Source organism: Peromyscus leucopus, chromosome 20, assembly GCF_004664715.2.
Source record: "Peromyscus leucopus breed LL Stock chromosome 20, UCI_PerLeu_2.1, whole genome shotgun sequence".
Classification (NCBI taxonomy): domain Eukaryota; kingdom Metazoa; phylum Chordata; class Mammalia; order Rodentia; family Cricetidae; genus Peromyscus; species Peromyscus leucopus.
Window position 1 is genome coordinate 22258802 of NC_051080.1, and position 19957 is coordinate 22278758.

Below are 19957 nucleotides of genomic sequence, written 5' to 3' on the forward strand. Positions count from 1 at the left end.
GAGGAAAACGCTTTTGCCAGACTTTCCTGGGGTGTGGAACAACTTAGGTGCATTCCAGATGCTCAGCAAATATCAGCTGAATGAACGTGCAGGTACTGTATGGACCATGAGGTTCTTGGGTCAGTACTTAACATAATACTTGGCCTGGCATATGGTTAGATTTCAAAAAAATGTGAGTTGTTATTAGGCACCCGATAACATCAAGGCTCCATTTACAAACTCCCATTTCTAATTTATATGAGAAGAACTTTGGCCTTTTGCACATAAGATGGATCCATAAAAGGGTGGTGAATGAGGAGAACCTCAAATTGTGTCCTTGATCTGGTATATTCAAAGACCAATGAAACCATCCTTGTTCTAAAAAAAATTAAACCTTTTTATTAGTATATTTATTTTATATATAAAAGAAATACAAAAAAAGAGGAAGAAACACAAAGAAAATGCTTTTATGGCAAATCAGATTTGTCGGTGCCTTCAGCTTGTGCTCCAGGCTCCGGCCCACTGGGTGTTAATAAAGTCCGCCGGTTGTAATGGCCCTTGATGATGCCCGAGTTGCTGTTCTCATTGAGGAGTTGCTTCTGCCTTTGCCTGTTGAGAGACTGAACAAGGCCAAGGACAACTGCAGCCAGAGAATATTGCCCAGGCAGTCTCCTTGGGGGCAAGATGAATGGGTTGGGTTGGACTCTTCCCAGGAGAAAGTACGTTTTGATTTTTCCTTCTTGCTCACTGATGCCCTTCACATAGATCTCTCCTCGGTAGTCAAAGGCAAAGCCCTGGTCCTTCAGGATAAGATAGGTCTCCTCTGGAACTTGGATCCGGCCACTCACCCCCGTGCTGTCCATTCGACTTGCCAAGTTCACAGTTTTACCCCAAATGTCATACTGTGGTTTCTTAGCGCCAATTACACCTGCTACCACTGAGCCATGGCTGATACCTACAAAAGAATGCAAAAGAGCAAGAAGTAAGGTAGAGGAAGTGCAGTTAGGCATCTGGACATGTCAGGGAAGTGATAGGCATGTGTGTTGTCTCTGGAACAGCATAGTCCAGGTCCTACCTCAAACTAGATGAGTCACATGAATCAGTTATTTAACTTATATGGACCTCACTTTACCCATCTATGAATTGGAATATAAAATGAAGTTTATAATATAAAGTAATATGAGCAAAGCCACTGCCAGAGAGTGATCAACATAAGAGAATCCTCAATTCCACGCGCACATAGACTTATCTTGGATGTGGAATGATCAAAGTGCTGACCAGGACTCAGGGCCCTGGGGTCTTTTGTTGCTTGCACAGTGCTCTGAGAGCTTGGGCAGACCATTTCCTTCTCTGTTTTCATCTAGGTCTCCACCACTATTCTCTTAGCCCATGGCAATGTCTCATGTATACCCCCTTGTCCTCTTGAACTCCGCTTTCCCCATTGCTACAGCTATCCAGTGAGAACCCATTTAAACATCTGCCAGGACTTCTTTGTTTCTAAGGATAAAGCCAATGGTCTTTAGGATTGTAACTCATAGCTTCCTAGCTTTTGCCTGGCTTGCCAGCCTAATTCACTGCCCCCATTCTTCCCTCTCTACCACGCCAAACTGAACTTCTAATTCCCTCACTGGGTAACCATATTCACCTTGGTGCTGTAGTCTTGTTTTTTCTCTTCTTTGTTTTGTTTTGTTTGAACTCTTTGTGCCCTGCTCCAATCCCATTCTTCATTTGGAAATGCTTTTAATGATAGTCTCAATAGTCTCAATGCTTACTCCTTCAGGAAGTCTAGATAACTCTTCTAGAAATGACCACATTTCACTAAATGTGTACTGTGCACATCTGTCTCTTCTAAGAAAGAATTTAATAATTCTCTAAATATTGACTAGGCATTTGATATGTGAGATACTGGTAGAGTAGGGGAGGCAAGAAGACATAGATTTGTCTCCTACTGGAGAGGCAGAAAATAACTTTAAAAGCAGGTAGTATAATATTCACAGATAATGAAAACAAAAACTATCAGTGTGTAGAAATAGGAGACCAGAGACATTATGTTGTTGAGTAGAGTAGTTAGGAAAGACCTAACCAGAGACCCGAGGAAAGGAATAGAACTAGTCTCATAGAGAACTGGGTAAGATAATTCTAGGCAGAAGCAAGAATAGAACACATGTGCACACAGACACTACATACTATACTCCACATATGCACATATATTACACACTATATACCACACTATACATACACACTAGACACCATGCATTATAATATACATATACACATATACACTATATACTACATTATACATACACACACTACACACTATCTAGTACACTACACTGCACACACACAATCCACTATCCATTATACTACATACACAGACACGATATACTATACATTATACCCAACACATTTATACATATGTATAGACATTACATACTATACACAACACACACACACACACAAACACACACACACAGGCTGTAGAATACACAGGAATCACAATGATGATTAGTTCTTTAAAACCTTGAAAGACTTTGTGTCATTTGACTCTCATATGATTTCTATGAGGTCACAGGCAGTGGAGGTGATCAGCACATCTGACCTGAGGTTAAGAAAGTCTCAGTGTCTTGTTCCAAGTCACAGAGTTGGTTATAACAGACATGAAACACAGACTGAGATGCTCAGTCCAGCGGGGATTTAAAGTTTCTCACCCTGGAGATCAATGAAACGACAGCAGCAGTTTAATATATCACATCAAGCGGCATCCCTGATCTTACCAATATCTTTGGAATTTACTTAGACCATTTCTCTTTTCAGGGCTAATATTATTTTTTTTTTTGATTTTTGGATTAGTTGTGAAGTCAATGATTTCAGGAAGGACAGGAGATTGATGAGAAATGTGGGATCGAGACTTCAACATCCCATCCATAGATCAAAACCATAAATAAAAACCCTTGCTTCAAAGAACAAAAGCATGTGATATTCCTCTGATCCGAGGAACAGATATTGATATTTCTTTAACCTCCGTTCTTTTCTTGCAAGCTGTTAAGGGAGAGTCTAATGGAGTAAAATGGCCTGTCAGTCACAGGATGTTTACAGCAGGAGGATCACAGCACAAGTTGTCTTAAACCTCCTCTTGGTAGCCAGAATGTCAATTCATCTCAGAGTCAGGCTCCCTAAAGTTGCTGCTGGTATAGCTATTTGGCTGTGTGATGTGATGTTAGGTTAATGATGCCTCTGTTTTGGGACCCAGTTTCTTCATCTACAAAACGTAAATGTGAGCTAGAGGTGGGGCCTTTCAGGCTGGACCTCTGGAGGCTCCTGAAAGCCCAGGGGAGATGAAGGAGGGATGCACAAATTATGCAAACATGGAGGATTATTAGTCAGTTGCAACGATTACTGTGTGGCCACTTTGTACAAGGAGTGTCTGTCCTGCAATGGGAAGGAGACTGCGTGGCTGAGAAACTGTTGCTTTCTGCCCGTCTCTGCCTCAACACAGTATATGATAGCCTGCTTCAGAGACAGAATCCTGCTGTTGTCTGAGGTATTATCCAGAAGAAGTAGAGAGCAATGCATTGGCTACCAGCTTTGAACAACATGAAAAAGTCAGAACTACGTGATTCTTGGGTCATTAGCTGCCTTTCTAAGCATGCCTTTGCACAAGTGGTGAGGGAACTAGACAGATGTGCTGGAGGAGAGGCCAGCCTAGTGTCTACTTTGCACTTCTGCCTGGGTCAGGATCCTGCCTTGCTGCCAGCATCTTGGATGAGGAAGCCCAGAAAGGCTGGAGTTGACTGTGTGCCTGTCCTTGTCAGGGTCATACAGAACCTCATGCATTTTGCAAGAAAAAGCTTTCCTGGCTTGATGCCCAGGACATGGGAGGGGCTGATGGAACAAAGACACTTGGCTCAGTGAGTTCTCCACCTCTAGCTGCAACTCACCAATTCGGAGTTCAAAGTTGTTGAACGAATGCTTGTTGATCTCCTGTATGCTTTCGGTCAGGGCAAGAGAGAAGTCAGCCAGGGCACACAAATGCCCCCACTTATCTTCACATTGCTGGAGAAAACAAGAGAAGGGTTCTCTCAGGGTTACAAACATTTGATGTCTTCAGCAGGGGTTTGCAGTCTAACCCCAAGTGCACATTCCTTAGGAGGAAATAGCCATGCAAGTCAAGCCCCTACACATTCAAGCCATCAGTATCCAAGAGGCGTGAGGTCACAGGAGATTCAATTAACACTATAGTCCGTGGTTGTCATCACATCTTTCCTTCACATATACATGTATCTAGGAAGGTTGCCCCATTATGGATTCCCGAGTATATGCACTGGTGTGCATGTATTTGTATCAATGCCCATCTGTACATTTTCCTATCCTTGTACATGTAGGTTTTCTAGTCCAGAATCTGTGTCTGTTTCCTCTGAAATGTTCACAGCATCTGACTAAGGGATGTTCACATGCATATTTGTGAAACCCTGAGAGAAGTGCAGAGAGAGAGCCTCTTTACCTCTGTTTCCAAATCTGTAAAGTGAAGTGAAACTTGTTGGCTCTGTCCACCTCTTCACAGTTGAATGAGATTTTGTGTGAGAGAAAATTTGGGGCCCTACAGAGCTTGGTAGTTCAATCAAAGGCCAAGCATCAGATATTTCTGGTCTTGCAGACCATACTGTCCTTGTTGTAACTCTTCAATGTTGTCATTTTGGTTGTAAAGGCACAAAAGATACAATAGAAATAAATGGGAATGCTGTGTACAACAAAACTTTATTTACAAACATGGGTGGCGGGTTAGATGTGGCCTGGAGGCACTCGTCTTCTAACTCCTGCTATTGAGGGCCACACTTGTAATACCAGCATGGGTTTCATCTCATATAGCTATGCTTAGAGTATCTTCTTTAATAAAAATGTGTAGAAGAAGGATAAGTGCAATAGTGACTTAATGAGAATTTCATCTTCTCTGGTGACTTCGACTCAAACTCATATAACATCTGTTGTGTACTTGCCAGGTTATAGGCTTCATATGGGGAACATGAAAATTATCTCAGATTACTCACCCACCAGCCCTGGAAGGTACAAATTAGTATCTCCATTAACACTGGTGCCTACCACATAGTCAAATATTTTACAAAGCTAATACTATTATCACCACCACCACCGCCACAATCATCATGCCATAACAGCTTCTGAGGGATTAAATGAAAGCAAGAATAAGGAAATGGATGAGTATTAGGGATTTTTGTGATACCCACAGCTCTGTCAGAGTCAAGGTATTCCTTAGCACAGATTTTTGTTCAAGTGAACAGAGAGATTCAGAATGAAGCCTGGAATATTTTAATAGAATAACAGCACCTCATCCAACAAATCTCCTTTGTCAAGAGTGAATGTACATCCTGCAACCATGAGAGTCCAGTTTAGATTTCATCCCCACTGTTCTTCAAGCCCTCCTCAGCACATGACAACAGTCAGGCACATGCACCGGTGTGACTGAGTCCAAGGAGACCTTACCTGTTTCTCTGGTGACAGTCCTGAGACGGCCATGTACGTGCTACCAATGGTCTTAATCTTCTCTATATCTTGAAAGCGGTCTTCTCCAAGCAGCTGCAAAAGATTCAGGTCATGACATTAGTCCTTGTGTTTACACAGCTGCTATGTGGGTCTCTAGTAGCCTGGGGCTCCTGAAAATGTGCCTCCTCCATTCACTATGGAGAAAGATCTAACTAAAATGGTTGAACATCTTGATGTGGCTTCTTTTCTCTCTAAGGGTCATGCACTCAATCAGTCAATCCACGTTGATAAGGACTTGCTAAGTGTCAGATGGGTGTGTCTAAATACTCTTAACTGTTTCAGTGAATCCTGGAATAACCAAGGGCATTTGATAAGCTTCAATAAGAAATAAAAAATGTTCCCCAACCAGTCAACACATGTTTTGGGGATTATGTCCAACATGTACTTAGAATGTTACCACTCCCACTTTGCCCAGGCAGTACCCCACTCTAAACCACTGGTCTAAACCACTGTTGGTATTCAGCTGTATCCACTCCTGTCCTTGCCTCCTCTAGCCTAGCACAGTGACCAGGTGATATCATTTATGAATGAGTCAGAACATACCCCTATTTAGTGCAAAACTCTTCAGTGGCTTTTAGTTCTACTCAGGATCAAAGTCAGTCTTCACTAAGTCCAGCAAAACTTGCCATGACCACTAAACCCCACCCCGCACCCAGCCCTTATTGTTTCTATGCTCTGCTCTAGCCCTGGACCTCTTTGCTTACTTTTGAACAAGACAGGCCTGCTTCTTTCTTGGGATGCTTGTTTTACTAACACCTCTGGGGCTACTCTTCCTTCAGCCAATGCCATGGCCACTCCCCTTCTTCTTTCTTATCTTGCCTGATGACTGTCTACTCTACATTACCTCCGTGACGGCATTTAAATGGAACACAGCTTCCATTCTCACACAGACCTTGTTAGTCTGCTGTCCTGTGTCACCTGCCTTCCTTAGACATAGTCCTGATTTTGTTTACTGACTGTCAGCTTTCTTGGGGTAGACGACGTTGGCGGCAGGTGTCATCGCCAATTCTGTTCACTGCTCAGAACCTAGACAGAACCTTGAGCACAGTGGTGCTGAATGAATGGCTGATTGAATGAAAGCCTTTAAATTTCCTACAATGTTACATGGAATTTAGATACCAGTGTTAAGGAAGGGATACTTTGGTCTTTAGTAACTTCAATAAGCAGAACCGTGCTCCTGGGTCAGGCCCCAACTATGCCAAGTTTCCAATCCCTGGAATCCACATATGTTACCTTCCATGGCCAGAGGGACTTTGAAGGTGAGATTAGTATTAGGATATTGGGATGGAAACTAACCTGGGGATATGTCACATGATAAGTGCCCTTATAAGTAAAAGTAGGAGAACGAGAGATTGGGGATACAGGAGTGGAAGCAAAAGTCAGATTTATGTGATTGATAGCTTTATAGATGGGAAGAAGCTATCAGCCAAAAAACTCATATGCCTCTGAAAGTTAAAAAAAAAAAGCCAAGAAATAGATTCTTTCGTGGAGCCTCTAGAGTAGTGGTTCTCAACATTCCTAATGCTGCAGTCCTTTAATACAGTTCCTCATGGTGTGGTGATCCCCAATTATAAAATTATTTTCATTGCTATTTTATAACTGCATTTTTGCTACTGTTACAAATCATAATGTAAATATCTGATATTCAGGATATCTGATATGAGACCCAAAGGGGCCATAACCCACAGGTTGAGAACCACTGCTCTAGAGGGAACGCAGTTCTGCCAAGACCTTGATGTCAGCACCTTTTAGTTCTCCAACTCTTTGTCTCCCTTTAAGACTGTAAAATTCAGAGTCTCAAGTGCTGGGCATGCATAGGCAGATGAGATAGATGGAATAGACATGAGTCAGATATGAAGGTCTGCATACTTGGATGTCTGATGTTTTCTCAAAGACACAAACTAAACATGTCTGATCTTTTAGCTGTCATTCAGTTGTGAGTAGTTTAGCTTGAAGGTCTTGCGGGGGTCTTCAGTTGCCCAACCCTTCTACCTCCATACAACTGAATTTTCCTGGCTTCCTCCTGTCTGTGGCTGGTTGGATGTTGTCCTTCTGTCTTTTCTCTAGAACTACTTAGCTAAGAGCCAAGTTACAAGGCAGTAGGGGTCCTCAAAACATGAGGCTGCCTGGTCCTGGACTTCCATCTTCCAGAACTATAAACTAAAGATGCTTCTTTCACATAAACAGTGTCTAATGCATTTTCCTATCACTCTCTTCATGATGGTGGGGATTGAACCCAGAGCTTTGCCTGTGTTAGGTTGGTTGTTCTCCCAGCATGAGATAGTGTCTCTAAATGTTGCAGGTCCCAGAGACTCAACAGGGTACAAAGGAAGGTTTCTATCATGAATGTGTAGCCTATTTTAGAAGACATGCTGTCACCATGGAGTTCCCCCTCACATCTTACAAGGCCCTAACCATACCTCCTAACCAATGCACTAGCCATGCCTCTTTCTATGAAAGTGACTTATAGTTTGCATGGCAAAGCCATGAGAGGCAATAAGGGATTGTGTCTGATTTATGTTGACCCTACTCTGTGATTTCACATATACATGTGGGATCATAATATGCAAAACTCAGAAGCATAGAGTAGAATGGTTATTAATAACAGCCATTAGGGAGCCAAAGTGAGGTGGGGATATGGAGATATTTGTTATAGGGCAGAATGTTTCAGGTAGACAGAAGGAGAAGTCCTGGAGACCACTGCACACTATGGCGACTGTGGTGGTTTGAAAGAAAATGGCCCCCAAAGGGGCCATTGTAACTGTAATTCTTGCTTGATAATTGTTTTGTTATATGTAATTTTACTATGTTAAAGTTGAAACCTTCCTTTTTAAAAAAGAAAAGGGGAAGTGCTGTGGATATCGCTCTGTATAAATAAAACACTGATTGGACAGTAGCCAGACAGGAAGTATAGGTAGGACTAGCAGAGAGGAGAGAAAAAGAGGAGAGGAAGACAGAGGGGAGGAGACACGAGTTGCTGTTCAGGGAGCATCATGTAGAGGCAACAGGTAAAGCCATGGAACATGTGGCAACATGTAGATTAACAAAAATGGGCTTAGTATAAGAGTAAGAGCTAGACAATGCTAGGCCTGAGCTGATGGCCAAGCAGTTTATATTATATGTGTGTGTTTATTTTATATGTGGGCTAAGGTACTGCCAGGGCTTGGCGGGACCCAGAGAGAAAACTCCAACTACAGAAGTAGGTGAGGCCTTCATAGAGGAAGTGTGTCACTGTGGGAGTGGGCTTTGAGGTTTCCTTTGCTCAAGCTTCATTCAGTGTAACACTCAGACCACTTCCTGTTGTCTGCAAGATGTAAGACTCTCAGCTACTTCTCCAGCACCATGTCTGCCTGCATGCTAACATGCCCTACCATGATGATAATGGACAGAACCTCTGAACTGTAAGCTAGCAATCCCAATTAAATGTTTTCTTTTATAAGAGTTGCCATAGTCACGTTGCCATTAATAGCTTCAGGCAGGGATCTTGTGAGTTCGAGATGGCTACAAGTGATCAGAAAACGCAAGCTAAAAGAAATTAAAAAAAAAAAAAAAAAAAAAAAAAAAAAAGTTGCATAGTCATGGTGTCTCTTCACACAACAGAAACCCTAAGACAGTAATTAAAGTAAATGATGTATTATTTCATCTTTAAGAGGTTACATTTTAAGTGTTTTTTCCCATAATGTGGGGTGATGAATATGTTGATTGACTTAACTAGTCTATATTTTATACATACATCAAAACATCCATTTATTCAGATGGAATTAATTGCAAAAATAAAATAATTTAATACATATTTATGTTTGAAATACATCCTAGAGTTCTGATACTAAGATTTACCTCATCAAAGTCAGCGATGATCTCATTCAGCAAGCGCAGACATTCCACTCCCTGGTTGTTCATTTCTGTCTGAGAGTAAAAGTCTGCAAATCCAGGGATGGAGGCAAACATCACCCCAACAGCATCATAGGATTGCGAATATAGCTCCTGGGGTAGAGAGGAGGTAGAAACAATCATCAGAGCCCAAGTTCTGCAATGATGCTACCTGTACATAAGGACCTGGCAGACAGGAATCCAGTGGCAGGACAAAAAAATGAGAGTTCAGGCATGATATGTTAGCACTGTATGTCTCAGTATTCCCAAGCTGCTATAACCAAATATATCAGTCTGGATTGATCATAAACTACAAATTTATTTCTGGAATTCTGGATGCTTGTAAGTATCTGTAAGATTTAGTGTATAATGAGGAGCCACTTTCCGGTTCAAAGATGACACTCTCTAGCTGTGTCCACACATGCCAGAAGGAGCAAGGAAGCTTTCTTGGAACTCTTTAATAAGCACACTATTCCAGTTGTCATGGTTTGGACACAAAGAATCTTCCAACAGATGCATTGTTAAATCCTTGGTCCCTGGCTGGTAGATCTAGTTATTGAGAGGTACCCTGGGTCATGAGGCCTCTGTCCTCATGCATTAATCCTTGATGGATTGATAAGATGATATTATTGGGAGGTGAGGGAGAATAGAAGTTTTAATCTATTTGGAGGAAGTAAGTTACTAGGGTATGCCCAGAAAAATATACCTTAGAAGATTTGGAGGGACACAAATGTTCCACCCTTGGATCAAAATCACAGAATCATGTGGTCTTCAACCTCAGCTGAGCCAGCACTTTTGAATGTCACGCCTTTGTCCTTGGCTAAATCTTCTGTTCTTCTCAATGACTGGTCCAGAGTTTCAGGATTCTCCTTAACTTAATCTACCACATTGTCCTTCTCCATAGATGATCTTTCTCCAGCCTTACCAAGAAAGCTGAGACTGGGCAGTAACTTACCCTGGTTTCCTTATGCATATGTGTGTGTGTGTGTGTGTGTGTGTGTGTGTGTGTGTATGTAATTATTTCATCCTTTTTCATTCAACTCTGGCAACTTTGCCATCACGGTTAACCCTCTCTTTTCTTTTGTCTTACTCCTGCTTTCTCCATGCTGGTCCCCACTCTCTGTCTTTTTTAAGAGGAAATGATCTTGCAGACACTTGTGTCTGTCAACCAGTCCCTCCTCATCCTGGCTTCCATCCTTCTTAAGCTGTCTTTCTCCTCTGTCTATTGCTATTCACATCTCAGGCTGGAATGAAATAAATGGAGAGAAAGTCATCCAAATTGGGAAATATCAGTGTACACATGCCAGTTCCCATCTCACTGAGCATCCACGTAGCTCAGCACACTGGCCACTCAGGACCTTGTGTCTCTTGACTTTCCGTGAAATACTTCATTTTCTTATGCCTGCCCCCTTTAGGGACTTATTTTGGAAAAGCCTTTCATCTTTTTTAAGTGTTTTGTTTGTTCACCTTGTACAATCTCACTTGGCAGATCTCAATGATGCTCAACCTCTGCATAGCAGTTTCCAAATTCATGTTTCTAGATTAGTTCTTGGGGTGTGATCACCCTGGATTGTTCTCACACTCTTTTTTTTTTTTGGTTTTTCAAGACAGGGTTTCTCTGTGTAGTTTTGGTGCCTGTCTTGGATCTCGCTCTGTAGACCAAGCTGGCCTTGAACTCACAGAGATCCGCATGGCTCTGCCTCCCAAGTGCTAGTATTAAAGGCGTGCACCACCTTCTCACACTCTTTAAACTATGATGCTACACACTTAGTGTGTTTCTCTTTATAGCTAAGACTTCATCTGTTTCTTCATTCCCTACTATTAAAAACACCAGAGCTACAAAAACAACAGAAGGCATATCAGTTATCTCAGGCTCTTTCTTGATCCCATCCTGTTGACCTTATCTTAGTGTTGTTGCTATTTCTAAAAGTAAACCTCTTTCCAGTGCTTTGCTTAACCAATAATAGAAAAGCTTCCTACTTGAGGGCCTCCAGCCTTGTTCTACTCCAAAGCATTCTTCATATGCCACCTAGAGTGACCCTTTTAAAGGATATGTATGATGCTGGATACTGACCACACTCCTCCATTCTTAAAGCCTTCCAATGGCTCACAGTTGCCCTCAACATAAAGTTCTAACACCACATCATGGCACATATTTATGGCCTCACTATTGCCTATCTCTTTAACATAAGGCCTACAAGTCCCCAATTCTTTGGACTCGTAAAACACTAAAGCATTTCTACTTTTTACTTTTGTATTGACATTGAACTCAGAGCCCTGCCTATTTGTGCTCTTCCATTGAGCTATACTATCAGTTGGCTTCTCTGCTTCCAAATCCTGTTGTAGCAACTGCTCCAGACACCCTACCTGAGATTGTCTCACCCTCCTCAACTGTCAACACTTGCGGGTCTTGTGAGTTTTTTTCTTTGGCCACAAGAGGGCACTCTGCTCATGTGACCAGTAGCTTTGCCGAGGCAGAGAATTAACATCCCTAAATCACAGGTCTCCACAAACAATTGATAGGAAGTGGTGTTTTGTACCTTCCTCCTTCACTCCTAGAGTCATGTAACTTTGAACTGTAAGACTCAGCTTCCATTGCCCACATAGGTAGCTGATCTACCCAATAACGCATCGTATACCAGTGTCTTTCTCTTCCTTCCATTCTGTATTTCCTAGGATCTCCGACAGGGAAGTTGCTGCCTCTTACGTTCTAGTTTTCAAGGTTTTCTTCCAGAAGAAACAAACAGTTTTCATGTCACCATGTAAATAAATTCATTTCTGCCACCTGTCCAGTGATGAGAAATTTTCTTCCAGTCTGAGGTTAGCTCTGTAACCAGGTAACATCTGGTTTCCGGTCTTCACTAATCATGTAGAGATGTGTTTTGCAGAAACTTTCTAGGCTCTTGAATGGGGGCACGAGGCTGAGCTCAATGCTCTCAAAGTGCCACAAGCAGCTCTGTAATACACTCCTTGCCCCAGCATCATTGCCCTAACATCCACCTCTTCCTTTCAACACAAATCCCATGATGGCAAAAATATACATGCCATTCATCTTGGTGTGTTTACTGCAGTCCTGAAATGTGATACATGCCTTTCACAAACACTCACAACTAGTTGCTGAGTTAATGACTTTTTGGTATTATCCAGAAACAGTAAAACCTAAATAGTACTTTCACATGAACCTGATGAATTATAACAATCCAGCAAACATTTCTCATTATTATCCTCATTTTACAGATAAGTCAAATGAGACAGAGGAGGTCCATTGTTGTTTTGGATCATGTTGCTAACAGTAGAGGAGGCAGGGTAGAAGCTTCTAGGGTTTCTTTAGTCCACGTGTTCTTCTATCATGCCCTATGTCTGAGTCTGAAGTGTGAATCAATGTAGTTTTCCTCCAAAGAAACACAGGCAGCTGGTGACTGGCTGGGCAGAGTGATAGAGGAGAGAAGAGCAGCAGCAAATGGCTTCCAAAGGGAGGGCAGACTCTGCTCACCTTGGCCTTGGGCAGGTATGGATGCATGGAAGAAAGCTAATTCTGCTTCATGAATCAGAGAACTTGTGTAAGTAAGCTCAAAGAATCATATCCTCCAGATGGCTGAGCTTTTTGTTTGTTTGTTTTTGGGTAAAAGTCTCTACTACTCAATTACCTATAATATTATTTTGTGCGGGCTGCTATCACAGAGTGACTTAAACAAGAGAAATGTGTTTTTTCATCATTCTGGAGGTTGAGAATCTGAGATCAAGGCATTTCAGAGGCTCTTCTACTCACATGGTACATGCCCATCTCTCCCTGCATCTTACTGTGTTCTTTACCCTGAGTTCTAATCTTCTCTTTTTACAAGGATGCCAGTGAGACTGTACCAGGATTACCTGCATGACTTCATTTTAACACAACTATCTCCCCTATGACAGCTACAGCTTGATGTCCTTGGGGTTAGAATTTCAGACACAAATTTTGAGGAAGCACAATTCAGCCCACACAGCCTCTACTTCTATTTAAAATTAGAAAAGAGAAAATATTATCCTCCGAAATCTACTCCATAGTCAACTTCTTTTCATTCCCTGCAGTATAAATGCCTCCACTGTGTGAAATATCTGCCCACCAGGGCTTTTTCTTCATCTGTTATTTTCTTAAATTTCCTTTTTATTTATTCTTTGTGTCTTTCACATCATGCATCTCTATCCCATTCATTTCCCTGTCCTTTCATATCCATCCTCTGCCCTTGCAACTCCTCCAAAAACAAAATAAAATTTAAGAGAAAATAGAAAACATAGGAAAAAAGGGAAAAAATTATGTCATGAAAGCTGTAGTGTGACTCAGTGAGTCATGAAGTAAACCTGTATATCTACATATCTTTATTTGCAAATGTTCATCGCAGAGAGTCATTGGTCTGGTTCAAGGCCTCTGGTTTCTGCTATATTATTGATGCTGGGTCCTCATTGGGACTCCTCTTGGATATCCTGTTGTTTCCCTGGGTAATGGAGATCCTGCAGCTTTGGGTCTACTTGACTGCCCTCTTGCTCTACAGATCATAGATGGGGTAGATGCTGGGATGGGCCAACTCATAACCCTGGTTCTGGGCCTAGATAGTTGCAGGGCTGGTCAGCCCACCATTTCTACCCAGTCTTACCACCAGGGTGAGCTTTCCAGCATTGCCCTAGCTAGTTAACTCCTTCCAGTGGAGAGCAAGGGGCGGAGCCAGTTCCTCTGTTTTCATGCCCTCAGGGTTGGGTCTCCCACACCTGCACCATCAGGGCCAGCTCTACTATGTTGCTCAGGCAAGGTACAGGGGCTACTTTCCTGAGTGTTGCAGCTGGTGAGGGGCAGGGACAGCTCTCCCACTCTTATGACCACAGAGTCAGCACTCTGATCTGCCACAGGTAGTGAGGGTGGGTGGAGGGCATTTCTCCCCTGCCCACACTACCATATGGAAGATGAGGGGCCAAGCCAGATCTCCTGTGCTCATGTTCTCAGGCAAGTCCAATAGGGTCAGTCACCAGAGGGCTTCCTAAACAGTATTTGTCCCCTGAAGATCCAATGAATCCTAGCTCCTCCCACACCCTTCTCTTTCTTTTCATTTCTCAGTCTTGCCAACATTCAGAATGCTCTGATTTCCTGTTTCATTTTGCATGTGTTTGTGTGTATGTGTTGTACATGGATGTTTGCATGCATGTGCATTTGTATGTAAGCATACATGTTTGCATGCTGTGTACATGGGTGTGCACATGTGTGTGGAGGCATGAGACTGATGTTTGGAGTTTCTACCCTTTCCACTGGGCTTGGTTCTCTCAATTGAACTGAGAGACCAACAATGTGTCTAGTCTAACTAGCCAGGTTGCTCCAGGGATCCCCTCTCTCTGCGTTCCAAGTGCTGTAGTTACCATCATGCTTATCTGGCATTTATATGGGTGCTAGGTGTCCAATGTCTGTTCCTCACACTTGCATGGCAGGCATTTTACCTACGAAGCCATCCCTCCAGCCACTGCTCTGATTTCTTAAAAAGTAAAATTATGACAACACCAGCTATTTTCACTGAGCACTTATATGCCAGGCACATCACAGAATACTGCATGGATCATCTTATTTAATGCTCACAATAACTGCTTGAGGCAGTTATAACTAAGGTCTTTATTTTATCTATGGGAGGATGAGAGAGGTTGAGGTTAAGTATTTTGCTTAAAACTCACAGTTATTAAGGGGTAGAGTAGGAATTTATAACTAGATAGACTGACTCCAGAGCCCAAGCTACTACTAACGGTGGCAATAATAATAATGTATTCATTTAGGAATGATGGCAGTACTAGCCATGATAAACAGGAAGAAACATTACAACGGGAACAGCTTTAGCTCATTATTTGAATGGAAAGTTGATTTAACATTGGGGGAATCAATGTTAGATAAAACACTGAGCTTGAAAATATGGATTCAGTTCAGCTCTTGACTGTTGCATTGATTGGAAGTGAGAAGAATGGGAAAGGGTGGAGCCACTTCTCTTGGTTGGCCAGATGCTCACTGGTGGAGAGAATGTCCAGAAGACACTAATATACATAAAGACAAATCCACAAGCACAGGTTCTCAGGCGATGATGGGTTAGATACACACAGGAGCAAAATGGGATCCTTTATTTCTTTTCAGGAAATGGAACCAGAATGGCTCAGTTTACCTACTCACTGGATGACACAGAACATGGAGAGTGCTGTGCCTCCATCTTCATGAGGGGCACATAAGGGAACTCATACTATTGGACCTGCCACATGGGAGGAGAAACTTCTTTATTTTGGACACAAACCAATTTTTGAGGAGATAACGTCAGTGATGCATGTCATAGTCACTGAGGTTCTTCTCACTATATCCTCCCCAGTTAGATTAGGTAAAAGATCAATGAGGAGTTTTCCCCCAGGAGGTCAGAGCAATGAATGTGGAAAGAGAGATGATGATCCCTGCAGATGTGGTCACATGACTTTAGGCAGCAAGGCAGACTCTCTGACCTTCATCCCTTCAAGTGTGAAAGGGTGCTGACTATTTCTCTGCTTTGCACCTGGTCACAATGAAATGCTCCGCTCCGGTTGGCTATTTGTCCCATGCATTGCTGCTGGCTGGGACTTTGTCACTGTTCCCAGTAACTGCTTTCACCCTTGTCGCTTTGGGGATCAGGTGGAAACAACTCTGCACAATTGCTGCCTCTTGTGGTTTAAATATGAACTGTCCGTAATGGGCTCGTGGTCTGGGGACTTTGCTGCCAGCCAATGGGGTTTGGGGAAGTGACTGGGTGAGTGCAGAGGGCCCTAATATAACTGATGGATACTTTTATGGATTTGCATCGCAGAAAGTAGGGAGTGGACCACTGGGGAATGTATCCTCTGCTACCCACTTCTTGCTTTTTCCTAGCTGCAGTGAAGTAAAGAGCTCTGCTCTTCCATGTGCCTCTACCATGATCCTCTGTGTCACCACGGGCATGGAAATTATGGACACAATCAGAATGGACTGAGAATCCTGAAAACCATAGGCAAGCAAGCATGTCCTTCCTTAAGATGCTTGCTTGCTCAGGCATTCTACCACAGTAGTGGAAACAAAAACAAAAAATGATGCTTTGACCCAAGAGGTCTTGTTATCTGTTTCCTGATCCCCACTGTTTCAGTCAGTGACACAGACAAAGCAAGGTGGTACAAACAAGGCAAGATAATTCAGGTTACTATACAATGGACTCAACTAAAAAGATAAAGGGAGGATTAGGGGCCCCTAGTAAGCCTCCCGGAACTAAGACACAGAGCTAGCATCTCTTTGGATTGGAAGAAATGAGAACAACCTAACGTTGCTCTCACATGGGAGCAGCACAGCAGCTAGAGGAGGTCTGTGGAGGAATACAGGCAGCCTTATGTGATTCCCAGGAAATACGGGTCCATCCTGGCCTCACTGCTTCTTCTCACTCACCTCTCCTTGCACCGTCCCCCATTGGCAATCCCCATCTGGGTGCCAAAGCCCATCGGTGATTATTGATGTTATGCACCCAGTTTATCCCTAACCCTACCCAGGCAAATTAGAAAAGAGAGTGAAGGAGCTTGGAGAGTCATGTGGAAGAGAATCATGCAACCTACCCACCACCTTTAGAGATGGTGGTTTTATTTAACTCACTCTAATTAACTGTTTTCAGTGTGCCATCTGTTTCTTTCTATTCTGGGTTGGAAGAAGCTAAAAACATGTTGTAAACTGTAGAAGGGTAGATGAATATAGAAAGGCTATAATTGTTATATTGTCATCTTTCTCTGTGGGTTGGGAGTACAGGTTCAGACTGTGTAGAGGATTCTGAACACTCACACTCGCCCTTCCTCCATTCCGCCTGCCGATACAGGGAAACTGCTCTTCTCTTTTCTCAGGGAACTGTGTTGTCTGAGCCTTTCTGTGCCCAGGCTGCTGGTAAGTAAGTCCTATGCTTCTTATACTGAGTGAAAGCCAGGGGAGAAAGAATATCTGAGACCTGAGGACATTCTCTGTCAGTAATCATAATCTCTGCTCAGATGTCACCCTCTCTTAGAGACTTTCTATGATCCTGCTCAGTGGGGTTGGTCCACAGCCCAGCTGAGTACCTGGAGTCTTGCACATCTCCAGGTGGGTTCTTTCCTTTCAGGATGGTATCATTTTCTCTTCTCTCTTACTCGGGTACCTCACTACTATGATGTTATGACTGAAAAGCAGCTCTCTGTATTGGCTTGGGATTCCTCTTTGAGGCTCCTGTGTTTCTGCCTATCCATCTGGTGGTCATGACTGATGAACATCCACATTCTCTCTGCTCTAGCAGCTGTCAAAAAAAAAAAAAAAAAAAAAAACTCTTGTAGCAATGTCTCAAGAAAACCAGGCCCGAAGATGGCGGAGACAAGCAGACGCAGGTAGGCCTGTGGCAGCGGCCCGCGGAGGTGGACGGGTCCGGCGGCGGTGGCTGACAGGGACATTTAGGCCCGGCGGCAGCTGGCGGAGACATTCAGGCCCAGCGTTGGCCCACAGAGGTGGACAGGCCCTGAGGCAGAGATAAGCAGACGGAGGTGGACAGAACCGGCGGCGGCGGCCAACAGAGACATTCAGGCCCGGCGGCGGCCCACAGAGGTAGACAGGCCACGCGGTTGAGACAGGTGGACGCGGGTCGGCGACCCGCGGAGGTGGACGGGCCCGGTGGCAGCTGCCGACAGGGACATACAGGCCCAGCCAGCAGAGACATACAGGCCTGGTGGCAGTTCACAGAGGTGGATGAGCCCGGCAGCAGTGACAAGCAGAGGTAGGTAGGCCCGCGGAGGCAGCCAGCAGAGACATACAGGCCCGTTGGCCGCCCGCAGAGGCGGACAGACCCAGCGGCAGCTGACAGGGACATACAGGCCCAGCGGCGGAGACGGGTGGACGCAGGTGGGCCTGTGGCGGCGGGCCACAGGGGTGGACAGGCCCGGGGACGGAGAGGGGCGGACGCCCCTGGCCCCAATGCCTGGGGAGGGGGCTATCTCCGTGGGTTGGAGCTGGGGCGGGTTTGGACACTCTGTCTGGGGACAACCCAGGGCCCAACTGCTGATCCTGTGAAACCCAACAACTTGGAGGTGTTGGTGAGACTACCCCGCTCAGCTGAAACCCATCTGGGAGAGGATTCAGATGCCTACAGTTTGAAGTCTGAAGAAACAAGATCAGCTGAGGAGTTGACAAATGAACAAAACGTGACCTGGGAACACAGAAGAAGGTGCTACCCAGTCACCAAACCAGATCACCAGAATCATAAGTATATAATTCACCGACTGAAATCAGCTGTCCCTGAAGAAACAGCCCAATAGCACCAATTTAACCAAGAACCCCTACTAAACCAAGACTAAAAATTAGAACAAGAGAGGCACTCTCAGACACAGACACCACCTGCACTGCACAGAGGAAAAGATGAGTAGACGCCAGTGCAAAAATACAGGCAACAACATAAAGACCTATATGGCAACATCAGAACCTAGTGATTCTACACCTGCAAGACCTAAACATACCACGACAGAAGAAACAGAAGAGATCAACCCTAAAAATGACTTTAAAAAGATGATAGAGGCCCTTAAAGAAGAAATAAAACATTCCCTCAATGAGGAAATAAAAACTTTCCTTAAAGAGGAAATGAAAAACTACCTTAAAGAGGAAATAAAAACTTTCCTTAAAGAGGAAATGAAAAACTCTCTTAAAGAGGAAATAAAAACTTCCCTTAAAGAGGAAATGAAAAACTCCATTAAAGAGAAAATAAAAAACTCCCTTAAAGAAATGGAAGAAAAAGAAAACCAGGCCCAAAGACAACTCCAGAAAAATTCACCTGTTGAGAAGAGTGAGTAGCTTTGATCTGTACTGGGGAGGCCCTCCTGGAGCCAAGTGCTTCTGCAATTTGATATTCCAATCATGCCTTATCTTTTACTGTTTTGTTCTTCTGTGGCCTGGGTGGGACTATGTCAGTTCTGTTATCAAAGGTCCCAGGGCAAGGGTCACACATTTAACATCTTTGAGGATCTTAGAGGTAATATGAATGATAGTGTGTAGTTGGGCCAAATGGAGACACCATTATGTTCTGGAAGGCATCATACCCACAAATTAAAACAAGCTAGCAAATCTGTAACCAGTGGTCGATGTCTTAGTCAGCTGGTTCAGGCTTTTCTAAGAGACAGCCTGTAACCTTAGATAGTTGTAACCTTATTCTAAGGGTCATCAGTCTCTGTTGAGCTGATTGCAAACCTTGTAATGAAAGGCAGTGTCATCCCGACCTCCATGTCAGCACACATGGCCTTTGTACCACCTTTCTAAGGGTCAGCTGGCCTTGTTTGAGTGCTTCAGCAAGAGATCAAGGATCAGGCATGAGGCTCAGTGGTGATCAAGACTGGCTTAATCTGCATCCTTGAGCTCACCATCTTGTGAAAATGAAGCAGTCAGATCATTTCATCTTTGTGCGGTGTCTTCTTGAGGCAGAGTCTCCAGGTGGCCCCTGGGGATCTGTCCATGTTGCTAGGGCCTACTCACATGTCTCACAGAGCATAGTCAAGCACTCTGACACACTTAACC

The 19957-nt window shown here is 43.6% G+C and overlaps 1 protein-coding gene across 3 annotated transcripts in view; it reads right to left on the reverse strand.

Moving 5' to 3' along the window:
• Positions 1-352: 352 nt before the first annotated feature.
• The window catches only part of Adcy8 (adenylate cyclase 8), a 217365-nt gene continuing 197760 nt past the window's right edge, over positions 353-19957 (reverse strand). For all 3 annotated transcript variants that reach the window (XM_028876027.1, XM_028876026.1, XM_028876025.1), the window contains 4 exons: positions 9373-9519; positions 5476-5568; positions 3918-4032; positions 353-934 (listed from right to left, as the gene is read on the reverse strand). In XM_028876027.1, coding sequence (XP_028731860.1) covers positions 447-934; positions 3918-4032; positions 5476-5568; positions 9373-9519 — 843 coding nt within the window. In that variant the 3' untranslated portion in view covers positions 353-446. The remainder of the gene's footprint in view (positions 935-3917; positions 4033-5475; positions 5569-9372; positions 9520-19957) is intronic.